Source organism: Pristiophorus japonicus, chromosome 1 (genome assembly GCF_044704955.1).
Source record: "Pristiophorus japonicus isolate sPriJap1 chromosome 1, sPriJap1.hap1, whole genome shotgun sequence".
Classification (NCBI taxonomy): domain Eukaryota; kingdom Metazoa; phylum Chordata; class Chondrichthyes; family Pristiophoridae; genus Pristiophorus; species Pristiophorus japonicus.
In genome coordinates, this window is record NC_091977.1 from 541,746,944 (window position 1) to 541,769,966 (window position 23,023).

General features: G+C 45.1%; 2 protein-coding genes across 2 annotated transcripts in view; both read left to right on the plus strand.

Moving 5' to 3' along the window:
* The window catches only part of ankrd29 (ankyrin repeat domain 29), a 1,085,233-nt gene that overhangs the window by 179,696 nt on the left and 882,514 nt on the right, over nucleotides 1-23,023 (plus strand). The gene's annotated exons all lie outside the window — the stretch shown is intronic.
* Nucleotides 22,397-23,023, plus strand: part of LOC139261534 (probable G-protein coupled receptor 139) — a 34,888-nt gene continuing 34,261 nt past the window's right edge. The window contains exon 1 of the mRNA XM_070877070.1: nucleotides 22,397-22,406. Within this exon, the coding sequence (XP_070733171.1) occupies nucleotides 22,397-22,406 (10 nt within the window). The remainder of the gene's footprint in view (nucleotides 22,407-23,023) is intronic.

Here is a 23,023-nt window from a genome sequence, read left to right on the forward strand (position 1 = left end):
GTACCTCACTGTTAGTGTATCTGGTAGCTCACTGTTAGTGTACCTGGTACCTCACTGTTGGTGTATCTGGAACATCGCTGTTAGTGTATGTGGTACCTCACTGTAAGTGTTTCTGGTACCTCACTGTTAATGTATCTGGTATCTCGCTGTTAGTGTATCTGGTACCTCACTGTTAGTGTATCTGGTACCTCACTGTTCGTTTATCTGGTACATCGCTGTTAGTGTATCTGGTACCTCACAGTTAGTGTATCTGGTACCTCACTGTTAGTGTATCTGGTACCTCACTGTTAGTGTATCTGTTACCTCGCTGTTAGTGTATCTGGTACCTCACTGTTAGTGTATCTGGTACCTCACTGTGATTGTATCTGGTACCTCACTGTTTCTGGATCTGGTACCTCACTGTTCGTGTATCTGGTACCTCACTGTTAGTGTATCTGTTTCCACGCTGTTAGTGTATCTGGTACCTCGCTGTTAGTGTATCTGATACCTCACTGTTAATGTATCTGGGACCTCACTGTTAATGAATCTGGTACCTCACTGTTAGTGTATCTGGTACCTCGCTGTTAGTGTATCTGGTACCTCACTGTTAGTGTATCTGGTACCTCACTGTTAGGGTATCTGGTACCTCGCTGTTAGTATATCTGGTATCTCGCTTTTAGTGTATCTGGTACCTCACTGTTAGTGTATCTGGTACCTCACTGTGAGTGTATCTGGTACCTCGCTGTTAGTGTATCTGGTACCTCGCTGTTAGTGTATCTGGTACCTCACTGTTAGTGTATCTGGTACATCGCTGTTAGTGTATCTGGTACCTCGCTGTTAGTGTATTTGGTACCTCGCTGTTCGTGCATCTGGTACCTCGCTGTTCGTGTATCTGGTACCTCGCTGTTAGTGTCTCTGGTACCTCTTTGTTAGTGTATCTGGTACCTCGCTGTTAGTGTATCTGGTACCTCACTGTTAGTGTATCTGGTAGCTCGCTATTAGTGTATCTGGTACCTCGCTGTTCGTGTGTCTGGTACCTCGCTGTTAGTGTATCTGGTACCTCACTGTTAGTGTATCTGGTAGCTCACTGTTAGTGTACCTGGTACCTCACTGTTAGTGTATCTGGAACATCGCTGTTAGTGTATCTGGTACCTCATTGTAAGTGTTTCTGGTACCTCACTGTTAGTGTATCTGGTATCTCGCTGTTAGTGTATCTGGTACCTCACTGTTAGTGTATCTGGTACCTCACTGTTCGTTTATCTGGTACATCGCTGTTAGTGTATCTGGTACCTCACTGTTAGTGTATCTGGTACCTCACTATTAGTGTATCTGTTACCTCGCTGTTAGTGTATCTGGTACCTCACTGTTAGTGTATCTGGTACCTCACTGTAATTGTATCTGGTACCTCGCTGTTTGTGGATCTGTTACCTCACTGTTCGTGTATCTGGTACCTCACTGTTAGTGTATCTGGTACCTCGCTGTTAGTGTAGCTGGTACCTCTCTGTTAGTGTATCTGGTACCTCGCTGTTAGTGTATCTGGTACCTCGCTGTTAGTGTATCTGGTAACTCGCTGTTAGTTAACCTGGTACCTAGCTGTTAGTGTATCTGGGGCCTCGCTGTTATTGTATCTGGTACGTCGCTGTTAGTGTATCTGCTCCCTCGATTTTAGTATATCTGGTAGCTCACTGTTAGTGTATCTGGTACCTCACTGTTAGTTTATCTGGTACCTAGATGTTAGTGTATCTGGTACCTCACTGTTAGTCTATCTGTTCCCTCGCTATTAGTGTATCTGGTAACTCGCTGTTAGTGTATCTGGTACCTCGCTGTTAGTGTATCTGGTACCTCGCTGTGAGTGTATCTGTTACCACACTGTTAGTTTATCTTGTACCTCGCTGTTAGTGTATCTGGTACCTCACTGTTAGTGTAACTGGTACCTCGCTCTTTGCGTATCTGGTACCTCACTGTTAGTGTATCTGGTACCTCACTGTTAGTGTATCTGGTACCTCACTGTTAGTGTATCTGGTACCTCACTGTTAGTGTATCTGGTACCTCACTGTGAGTGTACCTGGTACATCGCTGTTAATGTATCTGGTACCTCACTGTTAGTGTATCTGGTACCTCACTGTTAATGTATCTGGTACCTCGCTGTTAGTGTATCTGGTACCTCACTGTTTGTGTATCTGGTACCTCACTGTCAGTGTATCTGGTAGCTCACTGTTAGTGTATCTAGCAGCTCACTGTTAGTGTCCCGGGTACCTCGCTGTTAGTGTATCTGGTCCCTCGCTGTTAGTGTATCTGGTACATCGCTGTTTGTGTATCTGGTACCTCACTGTCAGTGTATCTGGTAGCTCACTGTTAGTGTATCTAGCAGCTCACTGTTAGTGTATCTGGTACCTCACTGCTGGTGTATCTGGTACCTGACTGTTAGTGTATCTGGTACCTCTCTGTTAGTGTATCTGGTACCTCACTGTTAGTGTACCTGGTACCTCACTGTTAGTGTATCTGGTACCTCGCTGTTCGTGTATCTGGTACCTCGCTGTTAGTGTATTTGGTACCTCGCTGTTAGTGCATCTGGTACCTCGATGTTCGTGTATCTGGTACCTCGCTGTTAGTGTATCTGGTACCTCTTTGTTAGTGTATCTGGTACCTCGCTGTTAGTGTATCTGGTACCTCACTGTTAGTGTATCTGGTAGCTCGCTATTAGTGTATCTGGTACCTCGCTGTTCGTGTATCTGGTACCTCGCTGTTAGTGTATCTGGTACCTCACTGTTAGTGTATCTGGTACCTCACTGTTAGTGTATCTGGTACCTCGCTGTTAGTGTATCTGGTACGTCGCTGTTAGTGTATCTGGTACCTCGCTGTTAATGTATCTGGTACCTTGATTTTAGTATATCTGGTAGCTCACTGATAGTGTATCTGGAACCTCACTGTTAGTGTATCTGTTACCTCACTGTTAGTGTATCTAGTACCTAACTGTTAGTGTATCTGGTACCTCGCTGTAAGTGTATCTGGTACCTGGCTGTTAGTGTATCTGGTACCTCACTGTTAGTGTATCTGGTACCTCACTGTTAGTGTATCTGGTACCTCGCTGTTAGTGTATCTGGTACCTCACTGTTAGTGTATCTGGTACCTCACTGTTAGTTTATCTGGTACCTCACTGTTAGTGTATCTGGTACCTCACTGTTAGTGTATCTGGTACCTCACTGTTCGTGTATCTGGTACCTCACTGTTAGTGTCCCGGGTACCTCGCTGTTAGTGTATCTGGTCCCTCGCTGTTAGTGTATCTGGTACATCGCTGTTTGTGTATCTGGTACCTCACTGTCAGTGTATCTGGTAGCTCACTGTTAGTGTATCTAGCAGCTCACTGTTAGTGTATCTGGTACCTCACTGCTGGTGTATCTGGTACCTGACTGTTAGTGTATCTGGTACCTCTCTGTTAGTGTATCTGGTACCTCACTGTTAGTGTACCTGGTACCTCACTGTTAGTGTATCTGGTACCTCGCTGTTAGTGTATCTGGTACCTCGCTATTAGTGTATTTGGTACCTCGCTGTTAGTGCATCTGGTACCTCGATGTTCGTGTATCTGGTACCTCGCTGTTAGTGTATCTGGTACCTCTTTGTTACTGTATCTGGTACCTCGCTGTTAGTGTATCTGGTACCTCACTGTTAGTGTATCTGGTAGCTCGCTATTAGTGTATCTGGTACCTCGCTGTTCGTGTATCTGGTACCTCGCTGTTAGTGTATCTGGTACCTCACTGTTAGTGTATCTGGTACCTCACTGTTAGTGTATCTGGTACCTCGCTGTTAGTGTATCTGGTACGTCGCTGTTAGTGTATCTGGTACCTCGCTGTTAATGTATCTGGTACCTTGATTTTAGTATATCTGGTAGCTCACTGATAGTGTATCTGGAACCTCACTGTTAGTGTATCTGTTACCTCACTGTTAGTGTATCTAGTACCTAACTGTTAGTGTATCTGGTACCTCGCTGTAAGTGTATCTGGTACCTGGCTGTTAGTGTATCTTCTACCTCACTGTTAGTGTATCTGGTACCTCACTGTTAGTGTATCAGGTACCTCGCTGTTAGTGTATCTGGTACCTCACTGTTAGTGTATCTGGTACCTCACTGTTAGTTTATCTGGTACCTCACTGTTAGTGTATCTGGTACCTCACTGTTAGTGTATCTGGTACCTCACTGTTCGTGTATCTGGTACCTCACTGTTAGTGTATCTGGTACCTCACTGTTAGTGTATCTGGTAGCTCACTGTTAGTGTACCTGGTACCTCACTGTTAGTGTATCTGGAACATCGCTGTTAGTGTATCTGGTACCTCACTGTTAGTGTATCTGGTACCTCACTGTTCGTTTATCTGGTACATTTCTGTTAGTGTATCTGGTACCTCACAGTTAGTGTATCTGGTACCTCACTGTTAGTGTATCTGGTACCTCACTGTTAGTGTATCTGTTACCTCGCTGTTAGTGTATCTGGTACCTCACTGTTAGTGTATCTGGTACCTCACTGTGATTGTATCTGGTACCTCACTGTTTGTGGATCTGGTACCTCAATGTTCGTGTATCTGGTACCTCACTGTTAGTGTATCTGGTACCTCGCTGTTAGTGTAGCTGGTACCTCTCTGTTATTGTATCTGGTACCTCGCTGTTTGTGTATCTGGTACTTCGCTGTTAGTAAATCTGGTACCTAGCTGTTAGTGTATCTGGTACCTCGCTGTTAGTGTATCTGATACGTCGCTGTTAGTGTATCTGGTACCTCGCTGTTAATGTATCTGGTACCGCAATGTTAGTGTATCTGGTACCTCACTGTTAGTGTATCTGGTAGCTCACTGTTAGTGTATCTAGCAGCTCACTGTTAGTGTCCCGGATACCTCGCTGTTAGTGTATCTGCTACCTCACTGTTAGTGTCCCTGTTACCTCACTGTTAGTGTATCTGGTCCCTCGCTGTTAGTGTATCTGGTAACTCGCTCTTAGTGTATCTGGTACCTCAATGTTAGTGTATCTGGTACCTCGCTGTTTGTGTATCTGGTACCTCACTGTTAGTGTATCTGGTACCTCACTGTTAGTGTATCTGGTACCTCGCTGTTAGTGTGTCTGGTAGCTCGCTGTTATTGTATCTGGTAGCTCATTGTTAGTGTATCTAGCAGCTCACTGTTAGTGTCCCGGGTACCTCGCTGTTCGTGGATCTGGTACCTCACTGTTAGTGTATCTGGTACCTCACTGTTAGTGTATCTGGTACCTCACTGTTCGTGTATCTGGTACCTCACTGTGAGTGTACTTGGTACATCGCTGTTAATGTATCTGGTACCTCACTGTTAGTGTATCTGGTACCTCACTGTTAATGTATCTGGTACATCGCTGTTAATGTATCTGGTACCTAGCTGTTAGTGTATCTGGTACCTCGCTGTTCGTCTATCTGGTACGTCGCTGTTAGTGTCTCTGGTACCTCACGGTTAGTGTATCTTGTACCTCACTGTTAGTGTATCTAGTACCTCACTGTCAGTGTATCTGGTAGCTCACTGTTAGTGAATCTAGCAGCTCACTGTTCGTGTCCCGGGTACCTCGCTGTTAGTGTATCTGGTCCCTCGCAGTTAGTGTATCTGGTACATCGCTGTTAGTGTATCTGGTACCTAGCTGTTAGTGTATCTGGTACCTCACTGCTGGTGTATCTGGTACCTGACTGTTAGTGTATCTGGTACCTCACTGTTTGTGTACCTGGTACCTCACTGTTAGTGTGCCTGGTACCTCGCTGTTAGTGTATCTGTTACCTCGCTGTTAGTGTATCTGGTACCTAGCTGTTAGTGTATCTGGTACCTCACTGCTGGTGTATCTGGTACCTGACTGTTAGTGTACCTGGTACCTCACTGTTAGTGTATCTGGTACCTCACTGTTAGTGTATCTGGTACCTCGCTGTTAGTGTATCTGTTACCTCGCTGTTAGTGTATCTCGTACCTCGCTGTTAGTGTATCTGGTACCTCACTGTTAGTGTATCTGGTACGTCACTGTTAATGTATCTGGTACCTCACTGTTAGTGTATCTGGTACCTCGCTTTTAGTGTATCTGGTACCTCACTGTTAGTGTATCTGGTACCTCACTGTTAGCGTATCTGGTACCTCGCTGTTAGTATATCTGGTACCCTCGCTTTTAGTGTATCTGGTACCTCACTGTTAGTGTATCTGGTACCTCACTGTTAGTGTATCTGGTACCTCGCTGTTAGTGTATCTGGTACCTCGCTGTTAGTGTACCTGGTACCTCACTGTTAGTGTGTCTGGTATTTCGCTGTTAGTGTATCTGGTACCTCACTGTTAGTGTATCTGGTACCTCGCTGTTAGTGTATCTTGTACCTCGCTGTTAGTGTATCTGGTACCTAGCTGTTAGTGTATCTTGTACCTCGCTGTTAGTGTATCTTGTACCACGCTGTTAGTGTATCTGGTACCTAGCTGTTAGTGTATTTGGTACCTCGCTGTTAGTGTATCTTGTACCTCGCTGTTAGTGTATCTGGTACCTAGCTGTTAGTGTATTTGGTACGTCGCTGTTAGTGCATCTGGTACCTCGCTGTTCGTGTATCTGGTACCTCGCTGTTAGTGTATCTGGTACCTCTTTGTTAGTGTATCTGGTACCTGGCTGTTAGTGTATCTGGTACCTCACTGTTAGTGTATCTGGTAGCTCGCTGTTAGTGTATCTGGTACCTCGCTGTTCGTGTATCTGGTACCTCGCTGTTAGTGTATCTGCGACCGCACTGTTAGTGTATCTGGTAGCTGGCTGTTAGTGTATCTGGTACCTCGCTGTTAGTGTATCTGGTACCTCGATGTTAGTGTATCTGGTACCTCACTGTTAGTGTATCTGGTACCTCGCTGTTAGTGTATCTGGTACGTCGCTGTTAGTGTATCTGGTACCTCGCTGTTAATGTATCTGGTACCTCGATTTTAGTATATCTGGTAGCTCACTGTTAGTGTATCTGGTACCTCACTGTTAGTGTATCTGGTACCTCACTGTTAGTGTATCTGGTACCTCGCTGTTAATGTATCTGGTACCTTACTGTTAGTGTATCTGGTACCTCTCTGTTAGTGTATCTGGTACCTCGCTGTTAGTGTATCTGGTAGCTCGCTGTTACTGTATCTGGTACCTCACTGTTAGTGTATCTGGTACCTCGCTGTTAGTGTATCTGGTACCTCGCTGTTAGTGTATCTGGTAGCTCGCTGTTAGTGTATCTGGTACCTCACTGTTAGTGTATCTGGTACCTCGCTGTTAGTGTATCTGGTACCTCACTGTTAGTGTATCTGGTACCTCGCTGTTAGTGTATCTGGTACGTCGCTGTTAGTGTATCTGGTACCTCGCTGTTAATGTATCTCGTACCTCGATTTTAGTATATCTGGTAGCTCACTGTTAGTGTATCTGGTACCCCTCACTGTTAGTGTATCTGTTACCTCACTGTTAGTGTATCTGGTACCTAACTGTTGGTGTATCTGGTATCTCGCTGTTAGTGTATCTTGTACCTGGCTGTTATGTATCTGGTACCTCACTGTTAGTGTATCTGTTACCTCGCTGTTAGTGTATCTGGTACCTCACTGTTAGTGTATCTGGTACCTCACTGTGATTGTATCTGGTACCTCACTGTTTGTGGATCTGGTACCTCACTGTTCGTGTATCTGGTACCTCACTGTTAGTGTATCTGGTACCTCGCTGTTAGTGTATCTGGTACCTCGCTGTTAGTGTATCTGGTACCTCACTGTTAGTGTATCTGGTACCTCACTGTTAGTGTATCTGGTACCTCACTGTTAGTGTATCTGGTACCTCGCTGTTAATGTATCTGGTACCTTACTGTTAGTGTATCTGGTACCTCACTGTTAGTGTATCTGGTACCTCGCTGTTAGTGTATCTGGTACCTCGCTGTTAGTGTTTCTGGTACCTCACTGTTAGTGTATTTGGTACCTCACTGTTAGTGTATCTGGTACCTCACTGTTAGTGTATCTGGTACCTCACTGTTAGTGTATCTGGTACCTCACTGTTAGTGTATCTGGTAGCTCACTGTTAGTGTACCTGGTACCTCACTGTTAGTGTATCTGGAACATCGCTGTTAGTGTATCTGGTACCTCACTGTAAGTGTTTCTGGTAGCTCACTGTTAGTGTATCTGGTATCTCGCTGTTAGTGTATGTGGTACCTCACTGTTAGTGTATCTGGTACCTCACTGTTCGTTTATCTGGTACATTGCTGTTAGTGTATCTGGTACCTCACTGTTAGTGTATCTGGTACCTCACTGTTAGTGTATCTGGTACCTCACTGTTAGTGTATCTGTTACCTCGCTGTTAGTGTATCCGGTACCTCGCTGTTAGTGTAGCTGGTACCTCACTGTTAGTGTATCTGGTACCTCGCTGTTAGTGTATCTGGTACTTCGCTGTTAGTGTATCTGGTACCTCGCTGTTAGTTAATCTGGTACCTAGCTGTTAGTGTATCTGGGACGTCGCTGTTATTGTATCTGGTACGTCGCTGTTAGTGTATCTGGTACCTCGCTGTTAGTGTATCTGCTACCTCGATTTCAGTATATCTGGTAGCTCACTGTTAGTGTATCTGGTACCTCACTGTTAGTTTATCTGGTAGCTAGCTGATAGTGTATCTGGTACCTCACTGTTAGTGTATCTGTTCCCTCGCTATTAGTGTATCTGGTACCTCGCTGTTAGTGTATCTGGTACCTCGCTGTTTGTGTATCTGGTACCTCACTGTTAGTGTATCTGGTACCTCGCTGTTAGTGTATTTTGTACCTCGCTGTTAGTGCATCTGGTACCTCGCTGTTCGTGTATCTGGTACCTCGCTGTTAGTGTATCTGGTACCTCTTTGTTCGTGTATCTGGTACCTCGCTGTTAGTGTATCTGGAACCTCGCTGTTAGTGTATCTGGTACCTCACTATTAGTGTATCTGGTACCTCGCTGTTTCTGTATCTGGTACCTCACTGTTAGTGTATCTGGTACCTCGCTGTTCGTGTATCTGGTACCTCGCTGTTAGTGTATCTGGTACCTCACTGTCAGTGTATCTGGTACCTCGCTGTTCGTGTATCTGGTAGCTCACTGTTAGTGTACCTGGTACCTCGCTGTTAGTGTATCTGGTACGTCGCTGTTAGCGTATCTGGTACCTCGCTGTTAATGTATCTGGTACCTCGATTTTAGTATATCTTGTAGCTCATTGTTATTGTATCTGGCACCTCACTGTTAGTGTATCTGTTACCTCACTGTTAGTGTATCTGGTACCTCTCTGTTAGTGTATCTGGTACCTGGCTGTTAGTGTATCTGGTACCTCACTGTTAGTGCATCTGGTACCTCACTGTTAGTGTATCTGATACCTCACTGTTAGTATATCTGGTACCTCGCTGTTAGTGTATCTGGTAACTCGTTGTTATTGGATCTGGTACCTCACTGTTAGTGTATCTGGTACCTCACTGTGAGTGTATCTGGTACCTCACTGTTTGTGTATCTGGAACCTCACTGATAGTGTATCTGGGACCTCACTGTTAGTGTGTCTGGTACCTCACTCTGAGTGGATCTGGTACCTCACTGTTATTGTATCTGGTACCTCACTGTTAGTGTATCTGGTACCTCACTGAGAGTGGATCTGGTACCTCATTGTTATTGTATCTGGTACCTCACTGTTTGTGTATCTGGTACCTAACTGTTAGTGTATCTGGTACCTCGCTGTTAGTGTATCTGGTACCTCACTGTCAGTGTATCTGGTAGCTCACTGTTAGTGTCTCTTGCAGCTCACTGTTAGTTTCCCGGGTACCTCGCTGTTAGTGTATCTGGTACCTCGCTGTTAGTGTACCTGGTACATCTCTGTTAATGTATCTGGTACCTCACTGTTAGTGTATCTGGTACATCACTGTTAATGTATCTGGTACCTCGCTGTTAGTGTATCTGGTACCTCACTGTTAGTGTATCGGGTACCTCACTGTCAGTGTATCTGGTAGATCACTGTTTGTGTATCGAGCAGCTCACTGTTAGTGTCCCGAGTACCTCGCTGTTAGTGTATTTTGTCCCTCGCTGTTAGTGTATCTGGTACATCGCTGTTAGTGTATCTGGTACCTCACTGTTAGTGTACCAGGTACCTCACTGTTAGTGTATCTGGTACCTCACTGTTAGTGTATCTGGTACCTCACTGGTAGTGAATCTGGTACCTCGCTGTTAGTCTATCTGGTATGTCGCTGTTAGTGTATCTGGTACCTCACTGTTAGTGTATCTGGTACCTCACTGTTAGTGTATCTGGTACCTCTCTGTTAGTGTATCTGGTACCTCACTGTTAGTGTATCTGGTACCTCGCTGTTAGTGTATCTGGTACCTCGCTGTTAATGTATCTGGTACCTCAATGTTAGTGAATCTGGTACCTCGCTGTTAGTGTATCTGGTACCTCGTTGTTAATGTATCTGGTACCTTGCTGTTCGTGTATCTGGTCCCTAGCTATTAGTGTATCTGGTACCTCGCTGTTAGTCTATCTGGTACGTCGCTGTTAGTGTATCTGGTACCTCACTGTTAGTGTATCTGGTACCTCACTGTTAGTGTATCTGGTACATCGCTGTTAGTGTATCTGGTACCTCACTGTTAGTGTATCTGGTACCTCACTGTCAGTGTATCTGGTAGCTCACTGTTACTGTATCTAGCAGCTCACTGTTAGTGTCCCGGGTACCTCGCTGTTAGTGTATATGTTCCCTCGCTGTTAGTGTATCTGGTACATCGCTGTTAGTGTATCTGGTACCTAGCTGTTAGTGTATCTGGTACCTCTCTGTTAGTGAATCTGGTACCTCACTGTTAGTGTACCTGGTACCTCACTGTTAGTGTATCTGGTACCTCACTGTTAGTGTACCTGGTACCTCATTGTTAGTGTATCTGGTACCTCGCTGTTAGTGTATCTGTTACCTCGCTGTTAGTGTATCTGGTACCTCGCTGTTAGTGTATCTGGTACCTCACTGTTAGTGTATGTGGTACCTCACTGTTAGTGTATCTGGTACCTCACTGTTAGTGTATCTGGTACCTCACTGTTCGTGTATCTGCTACCTCCCTGTTAGTGTATTTGGTACCTCGCTGCTAGTGCATCTGGTACCTCGCTGTTAGTGAATCTGGTGCCTCGCTGTTCGTGTATCTGGCACCTCGCTGTTAGTGTATCTGGTACCTCGCTGTTAGTGTATTTTGTACCTCGCTGTTAGTGCATCTGGTACCTCGCTGTTCGTGTATCTGGTACCTCGCTGTTAGTGTATCTGGTACCTCTTTGTTAGTGTATCTGGTACCTCGCTGTTAGTGTATCTGGAACCTCGCTGTTAGTGTATCTGGTACCTCACTGTTAGTGTATCTGGTACCGCACTGTTAGTGAATCTGGTACCTCGCTATTAGTGTATCTGGTACCTCACTGTTAGTGTATCTGGTACCTCGCTGTTCATGTATCTGGTACCTCGCTGTTAGTGTATCTGGTACCTCACTGTTAGTGTATCTGGTACCTCGCTGTTCGTGTATCTGGTAGCTCACTGTTAGTATATCTGGTACCTCGCTGTTAATGTATCTGGTACCTCGATTTTAATATAACTTGTAGCTCATTGTTAGTGTATCTGGCACCTCACTGTTAGTGTATCTGTTACCTCACTGTTAGTGTATCTGGTACCTCGCTGTTAGTGTATCTGGTACCTGGCTGTTAGTGTATCTGGTACTCACTGTTAGTGTATCTGGTACCTCACTGTTAGCGTATCTGGTACCTCGCTGTTAGTGTATCTGGTACCTCACTGGTAGTGTATCTGGTACCTCACTGTTAGTGTATCTGGTACCTCACTGTTCGTGTATCTGGTACCTCGCTATTAGTGTATCTGGTAACTCGATGTTAGTGGATCTGGTACCTCACTGTTAGTGTATCTGGTACCTCACTGTGAGTGTATCTGGTACCTCACTGTTAGTGTATCTGTTACCTCGCTGTTATTGTATCTGGTACCTCAATGTTAGTGTACCTGGTACCTCACTGTTAATGTATCTGGTACCTCACTGTTGGTGTATCTGGTACCTCACTGTTAGTGTATCTGGTACCTCGCTGTTAGTGTATCTGGTCCCTCACTGTCAGTGTATCTGGTAGCTCACTGTTAGTGTATCTAGCAGCTCACTGTTTGTGTCCCGGGTACCTCGCTGTTCGTGTATCTGGTACCTCGCTGTTAGTGTATCTGGTACCTCACTGTTAGTGTATCTGGTACCTCGCTGTTCGTGTATCTGGTAGCTCACTGTTAGTATATCTGGTACCTCGCTGTTAATGTATCTGGTACCTCGATTTTAGTATATCTTGTAGCTCATTGTTAGTGTGTCTGGCACCTCACTGTTAGTGTATCTGTTACCTCACTGTTAGTGTATCTGGTACCTCGCTGTTAGTGTATCTGGTACCTGGCTGTTAGTGTATCTGGTACCTCACTGTTAGTGTATCTGGTACCTCACTGTTAGCGTATCTTGTACCTCGCTGTTAGTGTATCTGGTACCTCATTGGTAGTGTATCTGGTACCTCACTGTTAGTGTATCTGGTACCTCACTGTTAGTCTATCTGGTACCTCGCTGTTAGTGTATCTGGTAACTCGATGTTAGTGGATCTGGTAGCTCACTGTTAGTGTATCTAGCAGCTCACTGTTTGTGTCCCGGGTACCTCGCTGTTCGTGTATCTGGTACCTCGCTGTTAGTGTATCTGGTACCTCACTGTTAGTGTATCTGGTACCTCGCTGTTCGTGTATCTGGTAGCTCACTGTTAGTATATCTGGTACCTCGCTGTTAATGTATCTGGTACCTCGATTTTAGTATATCTTGTAGCTCATTGTTAGTGTGTCTGGCACCTCACTGTTAGTGTATCTGTTACCTCACTGTTAGTGTATCTGGTACCTCGCTGTTAGTGTATCTGGTACCTGGCTGTTAGTGTATCTGGTACCTCACTGTTAGTGTATCTGGTACCTCACTGTTAGCGTATCTTGTACCTCGCTGTTAGTGTATCTGGTACCTCATTGGTAGTGTATCTGGTACCTCACTGTTAGTGTATCTGGTACCTCACTGTTAGTCTATCTGGTACCTCGCTGTTAGTGTATCTGGTAACTCGATGTTAGTGGATCTGGTACCTCACTGTTAGTGTATCTGGTACCTCACTGTGAGTGTATCTGGTACCTCACTGTTAGTGTATCTGTTACCTCGCTGTTAGTGTATCTGGTACATCGCTGTTCGTGTATCTGGTACCTCGCTGTTCGTGTATCTGGTACCTCTCTGTTAGTGTATCAGGTACCTCACTGTTAGTGTACCTGGTACCTCACTGTTAGTTTATCTCGTACCTCACTGTTAGTGTATCTGGTACCTCAATGTTAGTGTATCGGGTACCTCACTGTCAGTGTATCTGGTCCCTCGCTGTTAGTGTTTCTGCTACATCGCTGTTAATGTATCTGGTACCTAGCTGTTAGTGTATCTGGTACCTCACTGCTGGTGTATCTGGTACCTCACTGTTAGTGTACCTGGTACCTCACTGTTAGTGTATCTGGTACCTCACTGTTAGTGTATCTGGAACCTCACTGTTAGTGAATCTGGTACCTCGCTGTTAGTGTATCTGGTACCTCGCTGTTAGTGTATCTGGTACCTTGCTGTTAGTGTATCTGGTACCTAGCTATTAGTGTATCTGGGACCTCGCTGTTAGTCTATCTGGTACGTCGCTGTTAGTGTATCTGGTACCTCACTGTTAGTGTATCTGGTACCTCGCTGTTAGTGTATCTGGTACCTCACTGTTAGTGTATCTGGTACCTCACTGTCAGTGTATCTGGTAGCTCACTGTTAGTGTATCTAGCAGCTCACTGTTAGTGTCCCGGGTACCACGCTGTTAGTGTATCTGGTCCCTCGCTGTCAGTGTATCTGGTACATCGCTGTTAGTGTATCTGGTACCTAGCTTTTAGTGTATCTGGTACCTCACTGCTGGTGTATCTGGTACCTGACAGTTAGTGTATCTGGTACCTCTCTGTTATTGTATCTGGTACCTCAATGTTAGTGTACCTGGTACCTCACTGTTAGTGTATCTGGTACCTCACTGTTGGTGTATCTGGTACCTCACTGTTAGTGTATCTGGTACCTCGCTGTTAGTGTATCTGGTACCTCACTGTCAGTATATCTGGTAGCTCACTGTTATTGTATCTAGCAGCTCACTGTTTGTGTCCCGGGTACCTCGCTGTTCGTGTATCTGGTACCTCGCTGTTAGTGTATCTGGTACCTCACTGTTAGTGTATCTGGTACCTCGCTGTTCGTGTATCTGGTAGCTCACTGTTAGTATATCTGGTACCTCGCTGTTAATGTATCTGGTACCTCGATTTTAGTATATCTTGTAGCTCATTGTTAGTGTATCTGGCACCTCACTGTTAGTGTATCTGTTACCTCACTGTTAGTGTATCTGGTACCTCGCTGTTAGTGTATCTGGTACCTGGCTGTTAGTGTATCTGGTACCTCACTGTTAGTGTATCTGTTACCTCACTGTTAGCGTATCTGGTACCTCGCTGTTAGTGTATCTGGTACCTCACTGGTAGTGTATCTGGTACCTCACTGTTAGTGTATCTGGTACCTCACTGTTAGTGTATCTGGTACCTCGCTGTTAGTGTATCTGGTAACTCGATGTTAGTGGATCTGGTACCTCACTGTTAGTGTATCTGGTACCTCACTGTGAGTGTATCTGGTACCTCACTGTTAGTGTATCTGTTACCTCGCTGTTAGTGTATCTGGTACATCGCTGTTCGTGTATCTGGTACCTCGCTGTTAGTGTATCTGGTACCTCGCTGTTCGTGTATCTGGTACCTCACTGTCAGTGTATCTGGTAGCTCACTGTTCGTGTATCTAGCAGCTCACTGTTAGTTTCCCGGGTACTTCGCTGTTAGTGTATCTGGTACCTCGCTGTTAGTGTACCTGGTACATCGCTGTTAATGTATCTGGTACCTCACTGTTAGTGTATCTGGTACCTCACTGTTAATGTATCTGGTACTTCGCTGTTAGTGTATCTGGTACCTCACTGTTAGTGTATCGGGTACTTCACTGTCAGTGTATCTGGTAGCTCACTGTTAGTGTATCTAGCAGCTCACTGTTAGTGTCCCGGGTACCTCGCTGTTAGTGTGTCTGGTCCCTCGCTGTTAGTGTATCTGGTACATCGTTGTTAATGTATCTGATACCTAGCTGTTAGTGTATCTGGTAACTCACTGCTGGTGTATCTGGTACCTCACTGTTAGTGTATCTGGTACCTCACTGTTAGTGTATCTGGTACCTCTCTGTTAGTGTATCTGGTACCTCACTGTTAGTGTACCTGGTACCTCACTGTTAGTGTATCTCGTACCTCACTGTTAGTGTATCTGGTACCTCAATGTTAGTGAATCTGGTACCTCGCTTATGTGTATCTGGTACCTCGCTGTTAATGTATCTGGTACCTTGCTGTTAGTGTATCTGGTATCTAGCTATTAGTGTATCTGGTACCTCGCTTTTGTCTATCTGGTACGTCGCTTTTAGTGTATCTGGTACCTCACTGTTAGTGTATCTGGTACCTCACTGTTAGTGTATCTGGTACATCGCTGTTAGTGTATCTGGTACCTCACTGTTAGTGTATCTGGTACCTCACTGTCAGTGTATCTGGTAGCTCACTGTTAGTGTATCTGTTACCTCGCTGTTAGTGTATCTGGTACATCGCTGTTAGTGTTTCTGGTACCTCACTGTTAGTGTATCTGGTACCTCTCTGTTAATGTATCTGGTACCTCACTGTTGGTGTATCTGGTACCTCGCTGTTAGTGTATCTGGTACCTCACTGTTAGTGTATCTGGTACCTCACTGTTAGTGTATCTGGTACCTCGCTGTTCGTATATCTGGTACCTCGCTTTTAGTGTATCTGGTACCTTACTGTTAGTGTATCTGGTACCTCAATGTTAGTGTATCTGGTACCTCGCTGTTAGTGTATCTGGTACCTCGCTGTTAGTGTATCTGGTACCTCACTGTTGGAGTATCTGGTATTTCGCTGTTACTGTATCTGCTACCTCGCTGTTAGTGTATCTGGTACCTCGCTGTTAGTGTATCTGTTACCTCGCTGTTAGTGTATCTGGTACATCGCTGTTAGTGTTTCTGGTACCTCACTGTTAGTGTATCTGGTACCTCTCTGTTAATGTATCTGGTACCTCACTGTTAGTGTATCTGGTACCTCGCTGTTAGTGTATCTGGTACCTCACTGTTAGTGTATCTGGTACCTCACTGTTAGTGTATCTGGTACCTCGCTGTTCGTATATCTGGTACCTCGCTTTTAGTGTATCTGGTACCTCACTGTTAGTGTATTTGGTACCTCGCTGTTAGTGCATCTGGTACCTCGCTGTTAGTGAATCTGGTACCTCGCTGTTAGTGTATCTGGTACCTCGCTGTTCGTATATCTGGTACCTCGCTTTTAGTGTATCTGGTACCTCACTGTTAATGTATCTGGTACCTCACTGTTAGTGTACCTGGTACCTCACTGTTAGTGTATCTCGTACCTCACTGTTAGTGTATCTGGTACCTCAATGTTAGTGAATCTGGTACCTCGCTTATGTGTATCTGGTACCTCGCTGTTAATGTATCTGGTACCTTGCTGTTAGTGTATCTGGTATCTAGCTATTAGTGTATCTGGTACCTCGCTTTTGTCTATCTGGTACGTCGCTTTTAGTGTATCTGGTACCTCACTGTTAGTGTATCTGGTACCTCACTGTTAGTGTATCTGGTACATCGCTGTTAGTGTATCTGGTACCTCACTGTTAGTGTATCTGGTACCTCACTGTCAGTGTATCTGGTAGCTCACTGTTAGTGTATCTAGCAGCTCACTGTTAGTGTCCCGGGTACCTCGCTGTTAGTGTATCTGGTCCCTCGCTGTTAGTGTATCTGGTACATCGCTGTTAGTGTATCTGGTACCTAGCTGTTAGTGTACCTGGTACCTCACTGTTAGTGTATCTGGTACCTCACTTTTAGTGTATCTGGTACCTCACTGTTAGTGTATCTGGTACCTCGCTGTTAGTGTATCTGTTACCTCGCTGTTAGTGTATCTGGTACATCGCTGTTAGTGTTTCTGGTACCTCACTGTTAGTGTATCTGGTACCTCTCTGTTAATGTATCTGGTACCTCACTGTTAGTGTATCTGGTACCTCGCTGTTAGTGTATCTGGTACCTCACTGTTAGTGTATCTGGTACCTCACTGTTAGTGTATCTGGTACCTCGCTGTTCGTATATCTGGTACCTCGCTTTTAGTGTATCTGGTACCTCACTGTTAGTGTATCTGGTACCTCAATGTTAGTGTATCTGGTACCTCGCTGTTAGTGTATCTGGTACCTCGCTGTTAGTGTATCTGGTACCTCACTGTTGGAGTATCTTGTATTTCGCTGTTACTGTATCTGCTACCTCGCTGTTAGTGTATCTGGTACCTCGCTGTTAGTGTATCTGTTACCTCGCTGTTAGTGTATCTGGTACATCGCTGTTAGTGTTTCTGGTACCTCACTGTTAGTGTATCTGGTACCTCTCTGTTAATGTATCTGGTACCTCACTGTTAGTGTATCTGGTACCTCGCTGTTAGTGTATCTGGTACCTCACTGTTAGTGTATCTGGTACCTCACTGTTAGTGTATCTGGTACCTCGCTGTTCGTATATCTGGTACCTCGCTTTTAGTGTATCTGGTACCTCACTGTTAGTGTATTTGGTACCTCGCTGTTAGTGCATCTGGTACCTCGCTGTTAGTGAATCTGGTACCTCGCTGTTAGTGTATCTGGCACCTCGCTGTTAGTGTATCTGGTACCTCGCTGTTCGTGAATTTTGCACCACGCTGTTAGTGCATCTGGTACCTCGCTGTTCGTGTATCTGGTACCTCGCTGTTAGTGTATCTGGTACCTCTTTTAAGTGTATGTGGTACGTCGCTGTTAGTGTATCTGGTACCTCGCTGTTCGTGTATCTGGTACCTCGCTGTTAGTGTCTCTGGTACCTCACTGTTAGTGTATCTGGTACCTCGCTGTTAGTGTATCTGGTAGCTCACTGTTAGCGTATCTGGTACCTCGCTGTTAGTGTATCTGGTACGTCGCTGTTAGTGTATCTGGTACCTCGCTGTTAATGTATCTGGTACCTCGATTTTAGTATATATTGCAGCTCACTGTTAGTGTATCTGGTACCTCACTGTTAGTGTATCTGGTACCTCACTGTTAGTGAATCTGTTACCTCACTGTTAGTGTATCTGGTACCTAGCTGTTAGTGTATCTGGTACCTCGCTGTTAGTGTATCTGGTACCTGGCTGTTAGTGTATCTGGTACCTCACTGTTAGTGTATCTGGTACCTCACTGTAAGCGTATGTGGTACCTCGCTGTTAGTGTATCTGGTACCTCACTGTTAGTGTATCTGGTACCTCACTGTTAGTGTATCTGGTACCTCACTGTTAGTGAATCTGGTACTTCACTGTTAGTGTATCTGGGACCTCACTGTTAGTGTATCTGGTACCTCACTGTTAGTGTATCTGTTACCTCGCTGTTAGTGTATCTGGTACCTCGCTGTTATTGTCCCTGGTACCTCGCTGTTAGTGTATCTGGTACCTCACTGTTAGTGTATCTGATACCTCACTGTTAGTGTATCTGGTACCTCGCTGTTAGTATATCTGGTACCTCGCTGTTCGTGTATCTGGTACCTCACTGTTAGTGTATCTGGTACCTCACTGTGTGTGGATCTGGTACCTCACTGTTATTGTATCTGGTACCTCACTGTTAGTGTATCTGGTACCTCACTGTTAGTCTATCTGGTACCTCACTGTTAGTGTATCTGGTACCTCACTGAGAGTGGATCTGGTACCATGCTGTTAGTGTATCTGGTTCCTCACTGTCAGTGTATCTGGTAGCTCACTGTTAGTGTATCTAGCAGCTCACTGTTCGTGTCCCGGGTACCTCGCTGTTAGTGTATCTGGTACCTCGCTGTTAGTGCACCTGGTTCATCGCTGTTAGTGTATCTGGTACCTCACTGTTAGTGTATCGGGTACCTCACTGTCAGTGTATCTGGTAGCTCACTGTTAGTGTATCTAGCAGCTCACTGTTAGTGTCCCGGGTACCTCGCTGTCAGTGTATCTGGTCCCTCGCTGTTAGTGTATCTGGTACATCGCTTTTAATGTATCTGGTACCTAGCTGTTAGTGTATCTGGTACCTCACTGCTGGTGTATCTGGTACCTGACTGTTAGTGTATCTGGTACCTGTCTGTTAGTGTATCTGGTACCTCACTGTTAGTGTACCTGGTACCTCACTGTTAGTGTATCTGGTACCTCACTGTTAGTGTATCTGGTACCTCACTGTTAATGTATCTGGTACCTCGCTGTTAGTGTATCTGGTAGCTCACTGTTAGTGTATCGGGTACCTCACTGTCAGTGTATCTGGTAGCTCACTGTTAGTGTATCTAGCAGCTCACTGTTAGTGTCCCGGGTACCTCGCTGTCAGTGTATCTGGTCCCTCGCTGTTAGTGTATCTGGTACATCGCTGTTAATGTATCTGGTACCTAACTGTTAGTGTATCTGGTACCTCACTGCTGGTGTATCTGGTACCTGACTGTTAGTGTATCTGGTACCTCTCTGTTAGTGTATCTGGTACCTCACTGTTAGTGTACCTGGTACCTCACTGTTAGTGTATCTGGTACCTCACTGTTAGTGTATCTGGTACCTCACTGTTAGTGAACCTGGTACCTCGCTGTTAGTGTATCTGGTACACCGCTGTTAGTGTATCTGGTACCTAGCTGTTAGTGTATCTGGTACCTCGCTGTTAGTGTATCTGGTACCTCACTGTTAGTGTATCTGGTACCTCACTGTTAGTGTATCTTCTACCTCGCTAGTAGTGTATCTGGTCCCTCGCAGTTGGTGTATCTGGTACCTCACTGTTAGTGTATCTGGTACCTCACTGTTCGTGTATCTGGTCCCTCGCTGATGGTGTATCTGCTACCTCACTGTTAGTGTATCTGGTACCTCGCTTTTAGTGTATCTGGTACCTCACTGTTAGTGTATCTGGTACCTCGCTGTTCGTGTATCTGGTACCTCGCTGTTAGTGTCCCTGGTACCTCACTGCTAGTGTATCTGGTACCTCACTGTTCGTGTATCTGCTACCTCATTGCTGGTGTATCTGGTACCTCACTGTTATTGTATCTGGTATCTCGCTGTTCGTGTATCTGGTACCTCGCTGTTAGTGTATCTGGTACCTCACTGTTAGTGTATCTGGTAGCTCGCTGTTAGTGTATCTGGTACCTCACTGTTAGTGTATCTGGTACCTCACTGTTAGTGTATCTGGTACCTCACTGTTAATGTATCTGGTACCTCGCTTTTATTGTCTCTGGTACCTCACTGTTAGTGTATCTGGTACCTCACTGTTAGTGTATCTGGTACCTCGCTGTTCGTGAATCTGGTACATCGCTGTTAGTGTATCTGGTACCTCACTGTTAGTGTATCTGGTACCTCACTGTTAGTGTATCTTCTACCTCGCTAGTAGTGTATCTGGTCCCTCGCTGTTGGTGTATCTGGTTACTCATTGTTAGTGTATCTGGTACCTCGCTGTTCGTGTATCTGGTACCTCGCTGTTAGTGTATCTGGTACCTCACTGTTAGTGTATCTGGTACCTCACTGTTAGTGTATCTTCTACCTCGCTAGTAGTGTATCTGGTCCCTCGCTGTTGGTGTATCTGGTACCTCACTGTTAGTGTATCTGGTACCTCACTGTTAGTGTATCTGGTACCTCACTGTTCGTGTATCTGGTACCTCGCTGTTAGTGTATCTGGTACCTCACTGTTAGTGTATCTGGTACCTCACTGTTCGTGTATCTGGTCCCTCGCTGATGGTGTATCTGCTACCTCACTGTTAGTGTATCTGGTACCTCGCTGTTAGTGTATCTGGTACCTCACTGTTAGTGTATCTGGTACCTCACTGTTAGTGTATCTGGTACCTCGCTGTTCGTGTATCTGGTACCTCGCTGTTAGTGTCCCTGGTACCTCACTGCTGGTGTATCTGGTACCTCACTGTTCGTGTATCTGCTATCTCATTGTTAGTCTATCTGGTACCTCACTGTTAGTGTATCTGGTACCTCGCTGTTCGTGTATCTGGTACCTCGCTGTTAGTGTATCTGGTACCTCACTGTTAGTGTATCTGGTACCTCGCTGTTCGTGTATCTGGTACCTCACTTTTAGTGTATCTGGTACCTCACTGTTCGTGTATCTGGTACCTCACTGTTAGTGTATCTTGTACCTCGCTGTTAGTGTATCTGGTACCTCGCTGTTAGTGTATCTGGTACCTCACTGTTAGTGTATCTGGTACCTCACTGTTAGTATATCTGCTACCTCGCTAGTCGTGTATCTGGTCCCTCGCTGTTGGTGTATCTGCTACCTCACTGTTTGTGTATCTGGTACCTCACTGTTCCTGTATCTGGTACCTCACTGTTAGTGTATCTGGTACCTCACTGTTAGTGTATCTGGTACCTCACTGTTAGTGTATCTGGTACCTCACTATTAGTGTATCTGGTACCTCACTGTTAGTGTATCTGGTACCTCACTGTTAGTGTATCTGGTACCTCGCTGTTAGTGTATCTGGTACCTCACTGTAAGTTTATCTGGTACCTCGCTGTTAGTGTATCTGGTACCTCGCTGTTACTGTATCTGGTACCTCGCTGTTAGTGTATCTGGTACCTCACTGTTAGCGTATCTGGTACGTCACTGTTAGTGTATCTGGTACCTCGCTGTTAGTGTATCTGGTACCTCGCTGTCAGTGTATCTGGTACCTCGCTGTTAGTGTATCTGGTACCTCACTGTAAGTGTATCTGGTACCTCTATGTTAGTGTCTCAGGTACCTCGCTGTTCGTGTCCCTGGTACCTCACTGTTAGTGTATCTGGTACCTCACTGATAGTGTATCTGGTACCTCTATGTTAGTGTATCTGGTACCTCGATGTTAGTGTATCTGGTACCTCACTGTTAGTGTATCTGGTACCTCACTGTTAGTGTATCTGGTACCTCACTGTTAGTGTATCTGGTACCTCGCTTTTATTGTCTCTGGTACCTCACTGTTAGTGTATCTGGTACCTCACTGTTAGTGTATCTGGTACCTCACTGTTAGTGTATCTGGTACCTCGCTGTTAGTGTATCTGGTACCTCGCTGTTAGTGTATGTGGTACCTCGCTGTTAGTATATCTGGTACCTCGCTGTTAGTGTATCTGGTACCTCACTACTGTCCATCACCGTGCTGTCAGATATTGATTATGTAAATGATATTGTGCCATCAAGATTCAAATGTTCTATATTGAACTCAAGCAAAGATATTGGAAGAGACACTTTATTTCCTGAATTTCAGAATCCTCACTACACTGCACATTTGGACCAGATCAGAAGCAGGTTTTCTGCGTTTCGGGAACTTGTCACCAAATGACGACAGGTGATTGACCGGAAGCGGTCACTGTGTTTCTCTCTCCTCTGATGCTGCCTGACCTGTTGATTATCTCTCGGAATTTCTATTTTTATTTCAGACGTTCATCATCCACAGTATTTTGCTGTTGTGTTCACCGAATGCTCGGCATATTTACTTACACAGTGCGAAGAACAATTCCTGACAGATCATACACACCTTCTTAAATCACTGATATATCTCCTATTTTCTATGTTTCTCCTATTTTCTATATTTCTATAAAGGGCATCCAGGGGTATGAGGGAAAAGCGGGGTATGGTGTTGAGATAGAGGATCAGCCTTGATCATATTGAATGGCGGTGCAGACTCGTAGGGCCGAATGGCCTACTCCTGGTCCTATTTTCTATGTTTCTATGTTTCGAATCATTCAGTTCCAGCCAGTGCCTCATTTTCCACATTCTCCAGTTCTGCATTACTGCCACTGCTTCTGATGGTTGGAACAGATTTATCAGGGTCATTTTCATTCTCAATAAATGCTCATTTAGCCAGATTTCCAGACATTTATTTGCAATCTTTGTTTTGAGTTTACAATTGACTCTCATGTATGTCTGCCACAGCTCAGTGGGTCTCAGTGAGAATCGGAGTAA